This window comes from Scyliorhinus torazame, chromosome 13, assembly GCF_047496885.1.
Source record: "Scyliorhinus torazame isolate Kashiwa2021f chromosome 13, sScyTor2.1, whole genome shotgun sequence".
Classification (NCBI taxonomy): Eukaryota; Metazoa; Chordata; class Chondrichthyes; order Carcharhiniformes; family Scyliorhinidae; genus Scyliorhinus; species Scyliorhinus torazame.
Genome location: NC_092719.1, coordinates 165,188,509 through 165,206,531, shown reverse-complemented (window position 1 = coordinate 165,206,531; position 18,023 = coordinate 165,188,509). Strand labels below are relative to the sequence as shown.

At 42.3% G+C, this 18,023-nt stretch overlaps 2 protein-coding genes across 9 annotated transcripts in view; one reads left to right on the top strand and one right to left on the bottom strand.

The window, feature by feature from the left end:
• The window catches only part of LOC140388348 (bis(5'-adenosyl)-triphosphatase-like), a 1,872,387-nt gene extending 1,871,215 nt beyond the window's left edge, over positions 1 to 1,172 (bottom strand). Inside the window, exon 1 of one of the 4 annotated variants that reach the window (XM_072472372.1) lies at positions 1,099 to 1,172. The gene's annotated coding sequence lies outside the window, so the exon portion shown is untranslated. The remainder of the gene's footprint in view (positions 1 to 1,098) is intronic. The other 3 variants (XM_072472370.1, XM_072472371.1, XM_072472369.1) reach the window with 3 other exon arrangements.
• A 302-nt stretch (positions 1,173 to 1,474) lies between these two features.
• LOC140388345 (receptor-type tyrosine-protein phosphatase gamma-like) overlaps positions 1,475 to 18,023 on the top strand; it is a 1,184,455-nt gene continuing 1,167,906 nt past the window's right edge. For 2 of the 5 annotated variants that reach the window (XM_072472367.1, XM_072472365.1), the window contains exon 1: positions 1,475 to 2,053. In XM_072472367.1, the coding sequence (XP_072328468.1) occupies positions 1,972 to 2,053 (82 nt within the window). In that variant the 5' untranslated portion in view covers positions 1,475 to 1,971. Of the gene's footprint in view, positions 2,054 to 3,149; positions 3,224 to 18,023 lie in introns of those variants that run through there. The other 3 variants (XM_072472362.1, XM_072472366.1, XM_072472363.1) reach the window with 3 other exon arrangements.

Genomic DNA, 18,023 nt, shown 5'->3' with positions numbered 1-18,023 from the left:
TTAGGTTATCAGCTTTCTACTACAGAAATCTTACCTTTCCTCAGAACTGATAATGAATTTATATTCACCTTTTAGTTCAAGCTAAATTATCGAAAATAAATGTTTTTCTTCAAATCATCAGGTTAACTGCTTAATATTTAAATGAGAATGAAATGACGGATTTGGCATTTGAACTGAATAAAATGCAAAACACTTAAACAGTATTCAATACCATCACTGTAATTTTTTAATCGAGATTGAAAAATGTTCTTTGGGGGAAGCATCTCTTGACTGGCATTTGCGTGATGCTGTCATATCCACCCCTGACTGCCTTCAGTCCGTTTTGCATGTATTAGTTTCGATTACTTTTGTTCGATCATCATACTTTCAAGTATTGTGATACTAGTTTAGCATACTGTCTTTCGTACTGTTGGCAATATAAATGCAAATTGCATTTTGTTCTGGATTTACCAACGCCTTATACTTCGGCGTCAGTTTAAACTGATGTCGGTCAAACTCTGAAGTAAACACACTTGAAATGCGGCGATGTTGGAATTAATATAAACCGGCGAGGGGAGTGGTATAGTTTTGTGCTGTGCCCATCATAATTCCACGCAGTGACACTGTTGGTCTAAGTTTCAACCCCAACTATCCACAGTATGAAATAGTACAACTGGTTCGTAAAGGAAGCTGAAAACTAGAAGATTTGACACGGCTGCTCTCAAGTCAAACACAGGTTCGCCTCGCAAGATCCTTGTTATTTAAAATGAAACTAAGAAACGGGTTCACGTGTGAGGGTTGCTCATCACACAGAGCAATGAACAAGCCCTCAGAAAAAGACGGATTTCAAATTTACAGAACCGTATTGAAAATTGCGAGCGGCCAGAGTGTTTTACAGCATTTACCGAGAAATGCCAAGTTATCGTGATGGCAGACAGAGCTCAGGCCCCTCCAGGCCCCCACACATCCATCCCAGTCACATAAAGCGCCTCAACGGCCTATGCTGCTCTCATCATGAACAAAGTTGTGGAGTGTTAAAAGATTAATTCAGCATCGCTCGCACAAACACGCCAGCCGCTCCTAGCCGGAGAAACAGCCTCACCAAAATGACAGACTTACCGCCGCTGTCAGAGCCACTAACTGCGATTCCCAAGGGGAGGGGGCTGGGAGAGAGACAGAGAGAGAGCCGCGCTGATCTGTGGAACTCGTAGTTCTCCAAACGGATCCACTTCCGTTGAGCGTCAGGAAACGCTCCGCCGGAGAACTACAACTCCCAGCGGTCTGAGCGCCAGCCTCCCTGCCGATCGCCCCTCCTCTCCTCCCTGCAACACAATCCCACAGGCACATTGATTGGCCATCCCCGGAAACCAAGGGCAACGGGCCGATAGTTAACCTGTGACTGGCTGAAGCGCGCGGTCCTTCAACCGTTTTTTTTTCGTTTGGGGATTGCTCTGGTTGCCCCCTCCCCCTCCCCCTCCCACCCCCACCCAGGAGCGGGCACCGTGGCGCGCGCGAGAGAGAGTTGAGAGATTCCAGCTGGGCAGGTGCGCGCATACACGCGCGAGTCGGATTCGTTGGCTTTAAAGTGCCCCGAGGCGCACATGGTACTTCCTGTTGGGAAGAATGGAAAGCTTCCAGCTCGAGCCGGAGCCTCTGCGATTGCCTCGCGCGCTGCTGCCTCTCACTCGCTGCTCCGCTGATGATGGACTGATCGAGCTCTCGCCGGACGGACGCTGCTAAATAGGCTTCGGGATTAAATGGTTCCATCACGCCGTCGGCGCCACTCGGCTTGCACTGCAGTTTCACTTTTCGCAGAAGAGAAATCTCGCAAGCCCGGCTCAGCTCCTTTCTTGTTCAGGCCCTCCAAGTGAGACCGTGGACTTTTTAATCCGCGTCCCCCTCCCTCCCCTCCCACCTTCCCTTTCCCCCTCCTCCTCCTCTCCCCACGACAGTAAAACTATTCAACAAGTTGTGTTTGGATGTACATTTGTCATGCAGAGGCTCTTGGAACGGGGGTTTGTGCTTTTCTTCTGCTACACAGTCTGCAGGGTTTTTTTCGCCGCTTCTCTGCCCAGTAAGTTTCTAAACTAATGCAACAATACCGTGTGTCTGTTTCGGTTGACATGATGTTTGTAAATTGGAATTTGGGGGGGGGGATGTTTCTGTGGTAAGGAAAATGTTGAAGCGAGCCGGGAGCGGAAGGGTGCTGATTTGGCACACGGGCGGGATCGCTGGTTCCGTCCAGTTCTAACTGCGCCCTGAGCTCAAGATGTTGCTGAGATTTATTTTTGCATTTTGTTTCGATTTATGCCGGTGCGATTTTTAAATTTCGTTTTGGGATTTTTTTTTTGAAAAACCAACTCCGGTTAAACGGTTAACCCTCCTTTTTTGGTGCAGTGCCAGCGTAAAGAGGAATTCAGAACAAGGGTGAAGTGGAAATGGAAATACTTGAGAGAGATTCCTTCATAACGGTGTGATTTTCTTTTGCCTCACTTAGCCCATCGTCTTTCAAGGCGCAGGAGATTGACAACCGGCGGCGAGGGCTCTCGCTGTCTAAGTAGGGGTGGGGGGGATAAAATAAAAGTGTTTTTTTTTCCCCCTCTCCTTGCTCACTCACTCTTGGCTGACCTTAACTGTACCGGTCAGATTCCCACAGTCCCCACATTGCTGAGAAGTCCAGTGGCTACATTATGGTCAGCCCCATCGTTTAAACAAACCAGAACTTGGATTTGGAAATTGCATAGACTATTGAATAACATTTGACTCCATTTTAATATTCTTTATTGTATGACATTGGAATACCTTTTTTTTTAACAAGAGGAAAATGTTTTACCCTTCGGTTGTGTCATGATTGAGCCGGGACTCGGGAGCTGGGGGATACTGGCTGAACCCGTGGGCCGATCTGCTGTATTGCACTGTAATTACATTAAGGAGGCCGGCAACCAGGCGCATTAAGAGAACAAGGTCTGATGTAGGCTTGATTTGACAGCATTGTGAGTTGTGATTGATTGATTCCGATGAACATTGGCTTAACTTGAGCCGCGTGTTTGAAGTGAAGTACTGTGTGGTGTGGGGGGGGGGGGGGGGGGGGTTGATTGTTTGGCAGTGGATTGTGTTTGTTGACTTAAGACTTTGTGTGGCAGTCATATAGTCAAAGGATCACATTTTTTGTAAATGCAAAGGAATACAATTGCACACGAAGGAGGGACGGGAGTAATGCATTGCTTCGAAGCAAGCCTGGGAGGTACAGTTTTTATCCTGGAAAATTATTCAATTTATTTTTCACCAGAATAGTCTTCTTTCTGTACGTTTACGGAGAAATGAGCAATTAATAATCGAGAGTGTCTTTGCGTGACTTGCAGAGAAATCTCCGATTTCCAATTTTTTATCTTGTAATAACGATGTACAGATCCGATATACAGTTGGTGACTCCGATTTATTCGTACAGTCTTCATTCCGAAGCGATAGCCATGTATGTTGGGCAGTGGAATAGGTTAAGCTGCGCTTTCCGTGTCGCATTCCATAATGTTGTAAAAATAAAGTTTACTAAGTAAGAAAAGGCAGAACCGTGGAGGTATTTGACTTTAGATTGAGCTCATACATCCAAGCACATGTTGCCAGGTAGCCATCAAATCCAACACATTTACTTCGATTTGTCAGCAGTAATTGTGGTGAGCAGTACATTACCAAAAGGTATTGAGAAGGACATGCGAGGCGATGGAAGCATCGTCACCATCCTTAATGGGAGATTGATGTTTCGAAGAACAGCGCCCACATCACACAGCTTGTAGGGTAGTGCAGTGAGCTCTGAAACCCACGTTTCTTTTTTATGTCTATGTTCTGCAGTAACCAACCTTTTTATATAGTTCTCTATTTTCCTGTTGTTTTTCCCCATTTTCTGGGTGCCATAGATGATCAAACCCGAAAAACAACATTTTTATGTGCATTTCTTGATTTTGTATTTTCTATTTCTCTCTTGCTTCTGCCGATCAGTAATTGCACAACCCCCACATCAAATAACTAAGGAGTTAACAAACTAAGGACTGACGCTGCCTGCCGGACTGATTGTTTCCAATATTTTTTCTTTCTTAATTTCCAGCATCCGCAACTTTTGTCCCAAAACTTGTATCCGATTTGGTCAATAGCGATGTCATTAACTGTGTATACATGTGCATGTGTGTTTATGGTCCACGTCCTGGCTTGCCTTTTACCATGTCCTAATTGTCACAACGTTGTTCCACTTGTAACCTTCTTTAAAATAACCGATTTCTACTCACTTAGAAACATTTGCTTATCTGAATATATGTTTGTTCTCCAATGTCTCAGCTAAAAAAAACTAAGATTCAAGCAGCTTAACAAATCGTTTGCAATTACTTCAAATGGGAAACTTGCCGATCATTTCAGGTTTTCATTAGTTAGTTAGAAGGATCTTGTTTCCTTAAGGATGTCTGGACCCACAAGGGACCAAATTATGGACAAAAGGTGCAATTTGTGGGTTGCATTATTCTTCACAGCATGAATTTACAAACTTGCTGTTAATCTTATTGGTTGGCATTCACTCCGTATGGTTCTTGAAAGTGGGCATATTATAAAATTGTGGTCAGCAATTCTGCTAGGAGACATAATACAGACAGAGGAATTGCTTTGAAGTTCTCTTTCCTCGGGTGTTTGCAGTTATCAGAGGTGATTAAATGATGAGGACATTCTGCCAGGTTGGTATGTCGGAAACAAACTAGGATGTAACTGAATTCTGTGACAGCTGCCTATGCTTCTCTGCTTAAGAAAAAAAAGGATGGCGTTATTTTTAAATAGGATCCATTAGAGCTATTTGTCAATCAGGTCATTCTAGCTGTGCGAGAGCACAATCTAATCCACAGTGAAGAAAATAAAAAGTGTTGTTGATGGTTGGACTTGCTGTATATTTAAATCCTTGTAATTCAAGATACCTAGTATTTTGTGTTGGCTTTAAAATTGATATTACTGCCTGGCAGCAACCCACTACAGGAAAGAAGTAGAATTTGTTAAGACTGGACATAAAAAAAATCTCCGCACCTGCAACTCTAATAAATTTGGAGGGTTTGTGATTTCAAAGTGGTGGCTTCAACTCATTGTGATGATGACCCTTGTGGTATTTCTGATCCTAAATGCTTTGTACATCTTCTTAATACTGTGCTGTATGTGCTGCTGTTTTGTAAACCAGACTTAACAATGTACATTACTGTACTCTCCATCAGTGTCACTCCATGTCCTTGCAGTATCAACATTAAACCAACAAAACTAATTCCAGGTTCACAAGTGGCTGCATTTTAACTGTGTGTGGCAAACTGAAAATGTGGCTCACTGCAGATGCTGTCAATTTATTTTTCCCTTGTGATTGATCAGATAGCTTTAGTTCAATGATTCCACATGTCGGTATCAAAAGACCTGTCATCCAATAAGTGACAAGTAATTATTTTATTTTAATCTGAAATAAAGTTACTGACTTGTGTAATATTTCCTTGGTGCTAATTCAACTTGAAAAATATATACACTGTTAGTTAATGTGTTTGCTGCCAGAAGCCCATCATTTATGGTAAGTAATCTTTCTTAAACCAACTGAAAGTCAGCTTTTCAGTGAATAAGAGTGACTGCCTTATGGTGCTATGACAGACATGGTCTAATTTTCTGCCTTTTGTTTATTTTGAAGTTCAATTTGCAGCTCAAATTAGTAATTCCTAAAACAAATGATATGCAATTAACTTTGATATTAAATAACATTTTCCAAACAATTTTAAAAATGGCTAATTTAAAAACAATACTACAAATTTTATTTACGTTTGCTTGGCGTGCTCAAACGAATGGTGTTTTTCTGCATTTGAGAATTTTGCATTTCTTAAAATTGTGCTGAATACTTCTTCGGGTTTATGTCACTGAGATGTCATGCTTCTTGAAAATAACAAAAATGGTTTTTTTCAGCCATATGCCTGAAAATCATTTTTAGTGTTGTCTATTTTGGATTGCTCTGCATCTGAAATAAAAATCATTTTCAGTGGTGGCTATTTTATTGTTGTCTGTCAGCCTTTCTTTTATTTCTGAATTTACCATAACTGTTGGGGATACGCAACAATTTCTTACGGATCATTATAACACAATACTGAGTATACTTCAAAAAGTATTTGTTGTGAAATAGTTCAAGACATAATAATGCGAAAGGTGGAAAACAAAACCACTTATTTTTTCTCTCTTACACTTTAAATATAAATTTGAATAATCAGATGAAGCCTTAAAATTGTGAAAATTATATCAAAACATAATTCCTAACCAAGCAGTGTTATTTACGAGTGAAAATAATACCATTTACCCGTTGTTAATCGAAGTCTCTCGCTGCACCCGCCCTAGAATAAAAATACACATTTATTTTTAGAAATTTTGTTAAATAACCATTATATTCAATTATAATGCATAGGTAGCCAAAGTTCTGTTTTATAAATATAAAATTTGTTTTTCACGTCAGTTTCACTTGCGTTGCAAGTTTTTCATAAGTATGATTGAAACTCTTCAAAACTCAATGTTACAAGATTTAAAAAAAAAATGGCCTCATCCCAGCTAACAATTCTGCTCTTTAGTGAAGCAGCTTTTTGGGACCAAACAACAAGGGACCTGAAATTGCTATGAAAATGATGACTGGGCTATTGGAGCTCACTGTCATGAGTAAAAGGCACTAGCTTCAGGCAAAGAATAGATGTGTGGTTAAATCTACATATTCAAGGATGGCGCAACTGCTACCTCATGGTGCCGAGGGCCGTGTTCGATCCTGGCCCCAGGTCACTTTCCATGTGGAGTTTGTACATTCTTCCTGTGTCTGCTTGGGTCTCGACTCCACAGCCAAAGATGTGCAGGGTAGGTGGATTGGTTACGCTAAATTGCCCCTTAATTTGGGGGAAAAAAATGAATTGGGTACTTTAAAATTAAAAAAATAAAATCTACATATTCAAACATTGCTGTCCAAGTTCAGTTTTGCCCAGGGCTTGCTTTCTTCTAGGAACTGACTGTATTTGCCCATTAAACATGCTTCAGAAAGTTGTCATTAGACGTGTCATTGTACTATTTTAACAATGCAGTACACGCTCATGGCTGCAATCAACCTCATAGACACCATAATTTAACTATTAGAAGTGTGGAAATTCATTCCCTGAATTTTCTGGAACAATTTCTAAATTGTCAAAGTTACATTTTCGCCTTAGTGTCGCTTCTTTTTTATCATGCTTTCTTAACCAAATCTTTCTTCCCCTCTCTGTCCTCTATCTTCCTCCACCTGATATGACATGGAATTCGCCCTCTTTAATTCACCCTCCTTCCTGGTCCAACTTGTCTTTGATTCCAAAAGTTTTAAACAACATCAGTGAAGGGAGAGCCCTATTTCCTCGCTGCATCATTATCAGATCATGTTTTCAGCAACTTCTAAGACCAGGCAGTTTTAAGCTGAAATGTGCATGGGCTAGTCTAACTCATTCATTAAGCATTTAAATAGTTAAGCTGTTCTTGATTTGAATATTAGCTTCATTTGGCCGAATGAATAGCAATTCACTTCAAATCAAAAAAAGGAGTATATTATTTAAAAAAAATCTTTCATGGTTTGGACAATAGTTTAAACAAAGTATTTCCATATTTTAAAAAACTGTAGAATCAGTTGGATATTGAACCCCAAAATTGATACTCCAAAATCTGAAGTGCTACTGGAAATTATTGGACATGGGTTATCTTTCTCTCTGACATTAAGCTGGGTGTACATTTAACAGGGTGGCACAACAATTTGTTTGGTAAAATGTTCTTAATTTACCATCAGAATCTCACACTAAGCTTTTTGTGACAGACAATGCTGGAAATAAGTTCATAAGCTTTTGGAGCAGAATTAGTCCATTTGGCCCATCGAGTCTGCTCTGTCATTCAATCACGGCTGATCTCATGGTTGAGATAAAGCAGTCCATGTATAGGATGTTCTTAAATGACCCATGGCTTCGTGGGTGTAACTATTTTTATTGTTCAAAGTTTCAACCTTAGTTTAGAAAGTTGTGAATCAAAGGAAGTTGGTTGTGTAGATTGTAGTGCATTTTATATTCAGGGGAATGAATAACTTGCAGGCTGGTTGGATTTTATCCTTGTAAATAAGATTTGCATTTGTTGACTTGAGATATAGAAAACTAACAAGTGAGAACAGCATGGGAGGGAATATCAAATAATTAAACCTATTTGTAATAGATGCTCTGGGTTTGCCTATTTCACAGTTAGGCCTCTAGATGGTGCACCTTGTAGTATTGAATTGTGAGAGATAAAATTGTTTGCATTTATTTTTGTGATCATGTGCATGTTTTAAATAAAACATAACATTTTCGAACTATTTCAGATAAATATTCAGCTTGTATCCTGTAATTGTCCAAGACCCGACGGTTTGTATTTCCTCAAACTGCAGCAGTTAGTGCGCGCAGGCAGTAAGATCTGCCTTAATACTCCGGCTTGGGCAGTGGTAGGCAACATTTGTAGCACTCGAGCCAAACATGATGTTCAATTGTCAGGAAAACGGAGGTAGTTTTAGGTGATTGATATTTGTATTGTTAAATATTAGAAGTAAGCTATATATTTAAGTGGGTTTAATTTAATTATGTCAGGTATATCGGGGCGCTTTGTTTTAGTACAAACTGTGTGTCTGTTATGGTTCGAGAGGTTTACAGCGTGAAAAATAAATAAGCTTTGAGAAGGAAAGAGATGTTGCTTAGAAACTGGGGCACCTTTTCAGGGAAAAGAGCTTTTTGAGTTCGTTTTTAATTGGAAACCAGAACAACAGGAGCTCAGCAGGGAGAGCAAGAACATTTCAGTTGTGCGAGAAGAAAAACCACACACTGGCGTAATGGTTAAGAAAGCCAGTGCCAGAAATTTGAAGGAAACTGGAGAAATGGGTTTCCGGGAAGCCTGATGTTAAAGGAACAGGGGAAACAAGAACCAGATACTGTTCAGTGAAGACCGAGCTGAAAAGGAGCTGATTAGTGAATTACACAAAAGATATCTGATGGGGTTCTTCAGTTTGTGAGACCTTACATGGCCTGTGAAATGTTAGTTGAAATAATTATGGAGCGATTGTTGGTTGGAGCTTGTTTCTTTAAAAGCATTCAAGACAAAGGAATTCTGAAAGAGTTAGAAAACTTTGGGGCAGATCCTTGTTAAAACAGTCGAGAGGAAGTTTTGTTTTAAAGGGTCATTGGAAAAGCTGGAGGTGGATTCTTGATGAGAACAGCTGATGGAAATCTGGAGGTGGATTCTTGATGAGAAGAGAACACTGATGGAAAGCATGTTTGAAAGAAGATTTTAAAGTATGTCTTTCAGAGTGGAGTTTGTCTAATTGTCCCATGAGTGTTTCCAATCATTTGGTGCAAATTCGAGGAGAAACCCATGAAAGATCACTGAGTGGCATCTGCCATTTGGTTTCAGAGTCGGGTGTTATCCTTAATCTGTGTACATTTGTGAAGATCAGGGAGAGTGAAGGAATGTTATATTGTAATCAAATTTTTCATGTTTATTTTTGTTCCTGTTGTTTATAAAAAAAAAAAAAGAAGCCGTTGGCAGTCCTGTGATTCTCGCTCCACATTTTCTAAAATAATGTACGGTCTTCTGAACCAGGGTTTCATTCTGGGCCTTCCCATCTACTGGTAACACAACTAGGATCGTGGCAACATCAATGTGTTATTGTCAAATCCAACACCAACTCTTGGTTATCATTGATCACATAAACTCTTGCTACAAAAGCAGAGGTTGAAAATGTTGCGATAACTGGTCTCCTGACTCCTCCGAACCTGTCCACCACTGACAAGACACGTGTCGAGGAGTGGATGAAAACACCAACAACAATTGAGAAATTTGACACTATCCAGGACCAAGCAGCCCTCTTGAACAGCACCCCATTCACCACCTTAAATATTCACTCCTCCCACCACTGGCACACTATCATCCACAAGGGCAATGCAGCAACTCACCAAGCCTATTTTGACAGCATCTTCCAAACCTGTGACGTCTACCGCCTAAAAATGAAAAAGGCAGTAGATGCATTGGAACACCATTTTGCACCTTTCTCTCCAATTCACACATCATCCTAACTTAATCTATCACCATTTCTTCACGATTGGATTGGATTTGTTTATTGTCACGTGTACCGCGGTACAGTGAAAAGTATTTTTCTGCGAGCAGCTCAACAGATCATTAAATACATGGGAAGAAAAGAAAATACATAATAGGGCAACACAAGGTATACAATGTAACTACATAAGCACCAACATCGGATGAAGCATACAGGGTGTAGTGTTAATGAGGTCAGTCCATAAAGAGGGTCATTTAGAAGTCTGGTAACAGCGGGGAAGAAGCTGTTTTTGAATCTGTTCGTGCGTGTTCTCAGACTTCTATATCTCCTGCCCAATGGAAGAAGTTGGAAGAGTGAGTAAGCCAGGTGGGAGAGGTCTTTGATTATGCCACATAGTCACATAGAAAATAAGAGCAGGCGTAGGCCAACCGACCCTTCGTGTCTGCACCACCATTCATTATGTTCATGGCTGATCATCCCACTCCGTAACCTCTTCCCACTTTGCCCCCACATCCTTTGATCCTTTAGTCCCAAGAGCTAACCTTATTTCTTCTTTGTCCTCAAACTGCTTTCTGTGGTAGCCCATTTCACAGGCTCACCGCTCTGGGTGATGAAACTTCTCCTCATTTCAGTCCTAAATGATTTACCCTGTATCCTTAGACTGTGACCCCTGGCTCTGGACCCCCACCCCTTCCCCACCACCGCCATCGCGAATATTCTTCCTGCATTTACCCTATCTAGTCCCGTTAGAATGTTTTAGGTTTCTATGAGATCCCTCCCTCATTCTTCTAAACTGCAGCAAATGTAATCCTAATGCACTCTATCTCTCAAGTCAGTCCCACCATCCCAGCCATCAGTCTAATGCCAAAATCCTGGACCTCATTCCCGAACTGCACTGTGGATGCACCTAAATCATTTGAAATTGCAATGACTCAAGAAGACCGCTCACCACCTGCATCTGTGATTTACAGCTGCAGCTCATTTCACAGCATGTTTGTATTGAATTCAATGTTCAAATCCCTTTCAAGGATTTGAGCGCAAAAATCATAGGTGATACTCTAGTGCAGCACTGAGTGCGTGGTGCATTGTTAGAGGCACTGCCTTTAGAATGAGACATTAAACCAAGGCCCCATCAACCTTACCGGGTGAATGTAAAAGATTCCAAGGCACTATTTCAAAGGAGAGGCATCCTGGTGTCCTGACCAATGTTTATCCCTCTTTCAGCATCACATCCAAATTATCTGTTTTATTGTCACATTGCTGTTTGTGGGAGTTTGCTGTGTGCAAATTGGTTGTCCTGTCTCATGCATTACAACAGTGACTACACTTGGTACTTATTACCAACTTCAAATTTTGAACTTGGAAAGCATACCAACTTCAAATTTTGAACTTGGAAAGCATAAATTAACTTTAGTTTTAATTTCAAAATTTGTGCAGTAATAGTGAGGGCTAACTTTAAACTTATGTGGTATACCTTTAGCAGAATGATGGGCCATTGAACTGCATGTTTGCTTACCAGCAGTACTCCTTTTGTTATCAGCAGTACTCCTTTGTGGTTGCAGAAAACAGTGATAAGAGGAGGAATATGTATATTTGAAAGGAACTGATGCTTGAGTTTGACTGGCTCAGCATTCAGAACAAAAATGGGGCAGTCAGAAAAGTGGGGCAGTCAGAAAAGTATGTGATTTATTTGATGTTGACGGTGTCTCGCAACTCATCTACAACATATAAGTATCAAGCATTCTAAAATATGCATCGAATAAACAGTTTCTCTATTTTTCACATTCGTGACATACTTTGATTATTGAACAGATTAGGATGAATAAAATGGCATGTTCATTCTTGATTGATACACTTGTATTACGAGCAAATCTGAACATGGGGGCCTTAATTATCTGAAGTACAATGTGATTTCCATGTTATCTAGCAGAAAGTTCCATGTTATCTAGCAGAAAGTTCCATGAGATAAATCACAGCATTAGATTTCATGCAGCACAACCCACTAGCTCCTAGTTTCTTCATAAATAAATTTCACCACCCAAACAATATTAGATCACATTTATTTGTATTGTACTTCAGCTTTATCCCTGTATCAAACATTTTGCTTGCAGCATTTAAGACCAAAATATGGTCAGGCTTGATTTTCCACCAATTTCATTGTCCACCAGTAGGGGGGATGCCTCCATGATGATAGATAATGGGAGCTCCGCCGTAAATCATTGAGCACATTTTTTTTCAACTTTTACTCCACATTTCAGTAAAGGGGCAACATTCTAATTATTTGGAGACTTAAAATAATGCATAATTTTATTTAAAAAATCACAATAGTATTTAATCACTTTTAAAACGCTTCTTACAATTGAGAAAATTATATGCTGCTAAGCTGTCACAAGACTCGATTCCGACTTTGATGCCTCTCCTCTCAGCCAGAAAGGAGATGGTGGGTGCTGTCTTAACTAGATCATTTAATTTTTTGACCCCGGATTGATGTACCTCTGCTACTTTGTCATTGTATCTAAATGTTGAATAGATTAAAATAATAGATAAAAGATCTAAGTTTTATGGGCGTGTTACCTCTTATGTACATGGCAACATTTATAGAATGAAAGTATTCATCAATGCATTTAAGATTACCTGTAAAAGCTGGATAACATTTATTACTTGTGTGGGGAGGCGAGAAGAAAACGAAAATTTGCCTGAAAGGTTCTTCATTTAAATAAGCTTCTAATCCAGTTTTAAAACAAACACCCATAGATTCTCACGGATTTATCCTTTTTAACATGTAGTAGTGCATTTTGGCTGCTATTACTCCCAATTGGGTTACAGACTAAAACTATAATTCTTTTAACTGCTTGAGTGTCGGAAGTTTTATAAATAAATTGCATGGCTTTTAACATAAAGGATTTGGAAACAAAGGAAAATTATAGAATATTTATTAATGAGCAGATGTTGAGCCTTTTTTATCTATCCTAAGATGCTGTCCTTCAATTATCTTTTTGTAAACAATTAAATCATGTTTTTTACACGCACCTAGTGTCTGTGATTTCCTGGAAAAGCAATTGAGTTTAAGTCAAATTATTTGATCGGGAGACTCAAATGTTGGGCGCAATTCTACCATAGTGTTGATGGGTGAATCGCAGGAGAGGTCCAAATCGGGGAGTGCTTCCTCGCGCAGGTCACCTAACTCGCAGTGCCCGGCATGATCAGGATAACTCCCTCACTGGGGGTGAGCCAGATAATATTTACGAGCCATTCGGCTCATTCTACACGGCCATCTTGCAGCATTCACCCGACTCCCGGGAGTCACCGACCGCACCGGCGAAGCCTCAACAAGGCGGCGATTGGTACTGGTCTCCACAAGCGGAGGCCACTCATGATGGCCACTCGGGTGTCTCTGAGGCCACCCTCCATATCCAGATGGGCACTGCCAAGGGTTGAGGGCCATGCCTATGAGAGGGAGGGGTGGGGGGCCTCAGTAATCCCCAAAGAGGGATGGTCTCGGTAGCAGGGGGGGGGGCATTTCCCTTGGTTGCGACTGTAAGACACCCTTTTCAAAATGGCACCCCGATCTTTGAGGAGCCGGTTTCGCCAGCGAGTTTTCCCCACTCCTGAATAAATTTCTACATGTGGGCTAGACTGGGGATAACTTTCCCAAGACCCCCAAAAAATGATTTAGTATGGGTGAATACCAGTCTGGATTGTGCGCAAAATGACACGTGGGGCACGATTCTCTTGCCACGTTGCGCTCTAGCGAGAGCACAATGTGGCTGGAGAATCCTGGGAGAACTGTCTGATGGACCTCCCAACAGCCTCCAGGGCTCGGGGGATTCACCCAAGTCCCACGGAGTCGGAACTACAACCAAAATGGGTGGATCAAATGACGCTCGCGTACGTAGGTCATAAACCTACTTACGATCCACTGGCCGCCATCAATTCTCTGGCCTTTCCAGGGAGGTTGCAGCCAGGCGTCGATCAGTGCTGGTCCACACAAATATGGACCAGGCGGGCCAGCATTCGGGGGTTCTCCCGGGCCATCGGAGACCCCTGGGTTATCGGCTCAGTGTAGGAGGCTCCCTGGCCCTCCCCTGGAACGTGGACACCTTGGCACTGCTCAGCTAGTGCCCAGACAGCACTGCCTGGGTACCAGGGTGGCAGTGCAAGGGTGCCCAATTGCCAGTGAGGCACTGCCAAGGGTCAGCGGCCTAGGGGAGAAATGCCCATGAAATGAGGGTGGAAAGGGGTTTGAAGGATGGGGAAGTGTAGGGCAGGTAAATGGGGGCCCCTGGGAGGTTGAAGGGGTGGGGGTCCTGGAAGGGCATATGGTGCTGTGGGGGGGCCTAAAAGAGGGGGAACCCCCAGGGACCCCATAGTGGGGTGTCCTCACTTGGGTTATGTGTGGGGTGTGCCATTGCCCATGGGTGGGGGAACCACAAGCTCACAGAGATCGGGGCACCCTTTCAAAATGGCAGGTGGCCTGATCTCTAGCCCCCCACCGACAGCACGGTAGCACAAGACATCCGGGCAGCATGGTAGCACAAGTGGATAGCACTGTGGCTTTGCAGCACCAGGGTCCCAGGTTCGATTCCCTGCTGGGTCACTGTCTGTGCGGAGTCTGCATGTCCTCCCCTTGTCTGCGTGGGTTTCCTCCAGGCGCTCCGGTTTCCTCCCACAGTCCAAACACGTGCAGGTTAGGTGGATTGGCCATGACCAAAAAGATTAGGAGGGGTTATTGGGTTAAGGGGATAAGGTGGAAGTGGGTGCTTAAGTGGGCCGGTGCAGGCTCGATGGGCCGAATAGCCTCCTTCTGCACTAAATTCTATATTCAATGACAGCAAAGTTCTCGGTCCCGCCAGCTAGCCAATGGGGTTTCCCATTGTGGGCAGACCCACGCCATCAGGAAATCCCCGGGCCTGGGTGTGCTGCCGGCGCAACGGAGATTCCCGCCAGCGGAGAATCTAGCCCCTTAAGTGTGGGCTAAACCAGTGAGAAACTCCCAGAGCCCAAAACAAGTGTCATTGAATAGCGGTGGGGATGACACCGGCAGAACTGATGGGGAAACTCCCGAAAAACCCACCACAAATTAACTTTGAAATTATTTGGGAGAATCATGCCCATGGAAATGTTTGAGTGAATCACACATGTTATCTTGCTTCATTAACTGTAAAGCACTTCAGATTGGCATCAGAAAACAGCAATCATGCAGACATTGTAAGGGTGAAAAAGATTTCAACAGCATGTTGTAAAATGTTTTTAGTTTCCCACTTTTGCCACTCCCCCTTTGCTCATTTTAAAATAAATCTGCAGAACATAGTGAGTTTCATTAAATCCTAATAGCGAGCTAGAGATTTTCTTCCTGTGCTTAAAAAGTATTAAATCAAAGTGATTATTTATTTGTTGACCTGTTCTTCACGCAAACGTATTCATCTTCCATATTTAACAATATGTCAAACTTGCTGAACTTGCACTTCAGTGACATAGCAAAATCAAGCATCATTTCAGTTTACAGTGAAACACCAGTGAACCTACTGTGTATTAGTTTAAAATGCCCTGTGTTGAGATATTAAAGCTATATGAAAACACAAATCACTCCTAAGGGATTGTGTAAATTGTTATGGGCCAGGGTTTAGAGAACCCCAAAGTGTATCATGGAGTTCACCTGACGTTCATCAGAAATAAACAAATGAGTAGGGCCAGTCAAGGACAGTAGTGGGAAGTTGTGCTTGGAGTCCGAGGAGATAGGAGAGGTGCTAAATGAATATTTTTCGTCTGTATTCACACAGGAAAAAGACAATGTTGTCGAGGAGAATACTGAGATTCAGGCTACTAGACCAGAAGGGCTTGAGGTTCATAAGGAGGAGGTGTTAGCAATTCTGGAAAGTGTGAAAATATATAGTCCCTGGGCCGGATAGGAGTTATCCTAGGATTCTCTGGGAAGCTAGGGAGGAGATTGCTGAGCCTTTGGCTTTGATCTTTAAGTCTTCTTTGTCTACAGGAATAGTGCCAGAAGACTGGAGGATAACAAATGTTGTCCCCTTGTTCAAGAAGGGGAGTAGAGACAACCCCGGTAACGATAGACCAGTGAGCCTTACTTCTGTTGTGGGCAAAGTCTTGGAAAGGTTTATAAGAGATAGGATGTATAATCATCTGGAAAGGAATAATTTGATTTGAGATAGTCAACACAGTTTTGTGAAGGGTAGGTCGTGCCTCACAAACCTTATTGGGTTCTTTGAGAAGGTGACCAAACGGGTGGATGAGGGTAAAGCAGTTGATGTGGTATATATGGATTTCAGTAAAGCGTTTGATAAAGTTCCCCACGGTAGGCTACTGCAGAAAATACGGAGGCATGGGATTCAGGGTGATTTAGCAGTTTGGATCAGAAATTGGCTAGCTGGAAGAAGACAAAGGGTGGTGGTTGATGGGATCTGTTTTGGGGCCACTGCTGTTTGTCATTTTTATAAATGACCTGGAGGAGGGTATAGAAGGATGTGTGAGTAAATTTGCAGATGACACTAAAGTCGGTGGAGTTGTGGACAGTACAGAAGGATGTTACAAGTTACAGAGGGACATGGATAAGCTGCAGAGCTGGGCTGAGAGGAGGCAAATGGAGTTTAATGCAGAAAAGTGTGAGGTGATTCATTTTGGAAGGAATAACAGGAAGACAGAGTACTGGGCTAATGGTAAGATTCTTGGTAGTGTGGATGACAGAGATCTCGGTGTCCATGTACATAGATCCCTGAAAATTGCCACCCAGGTTGAGAGGGTTGTTAAGAAGGCGTATGGTGTGTTAGCTTTTATTGGTAGAGGGATTGAATTTCGGAGCCATGAGGTCATGTTGCAGCTGTACAAAACTCCGGTGCAGCCGCATTTGGAGTATTGCGTGCAATTCTGATCGCAGCATTATAGGAAGGATGTGGAAGCATTGGAAAGGGTGCAGAGGAGTTTTACCAGAATGTTGCCTGGTATGGAGGGAAGATCTTAGGAGGAAAGGCTGAGGGACTTGAGGCTGTTTTCGTTAGAGAGAAGGTTAAGAGGTGACTTAATTGAGGCATACAAGATGATCAGAGGATTGGATAGGGTGGACCGTGAGCTTTTTTCCTCGGATGGTGATGCCTAGCACGAGGGGACTTAGCTTTAAATTGAGGGGAGATAGATATAAGACAGATGTCAGAGGTAGGTTCTTTACTCAGAGAGTAGTAAGGGCGTGGAATGCCCTGCCTGCAACAGTAGTGGACTCGGCAACACTAAGTGCATTCAAATGGTCATTGGATAGACATATGGACGATAAGGGAATAGTGTAGATGGGCTTTAGTGGTTTCACAGGTCGGCGCAACATCGAGGGCCGAAGGGCCTGTACTGCGCTGTAATGTTCTATGACCCACAACTTTTAATAGATTGTGGTATGGGGAGCACACGGCTCACTCTACAGGTGTGGTACAGCAGAAATGGAAAAGTATTTTTTAAAACAAAACAATGTTTATTCTATGAACTCAAGTTGACCTTTTTAAAATATGCAGTGAACATCTTAGCAACCATTAATTCAAATACACCCCCCAAAGAATACAACACTAAGTAATCCTTTAAGCTTCCTTTTTAAAAATAAATTTAGAGTACCCAATTCGTTTTTTCCAATTAAGGGGGAATTTATTGTGGCCAATCCACGTACTCTGCACATCTTTGGGTTGTGGGGGCGAAACCCACACAAACACTGGGAGAATGTGCAAACTCCACACGGACAGTGACCCAGAGCTGGGATCGTACCTGGGACCTCGGCGCAGTGAGGCAGCAATGCCAACCACTGAGCCACCATGCTGCCCTTTTAAGCTTTCCTTTTAACATCCATAAGACTTAAACACCTTTTACCAGAAGCACATCAGGTTCAAGTCACTACTGTTATTAGTTTTAAATCACCAGGATCGATTTACAGTCTTTAGATTACAGA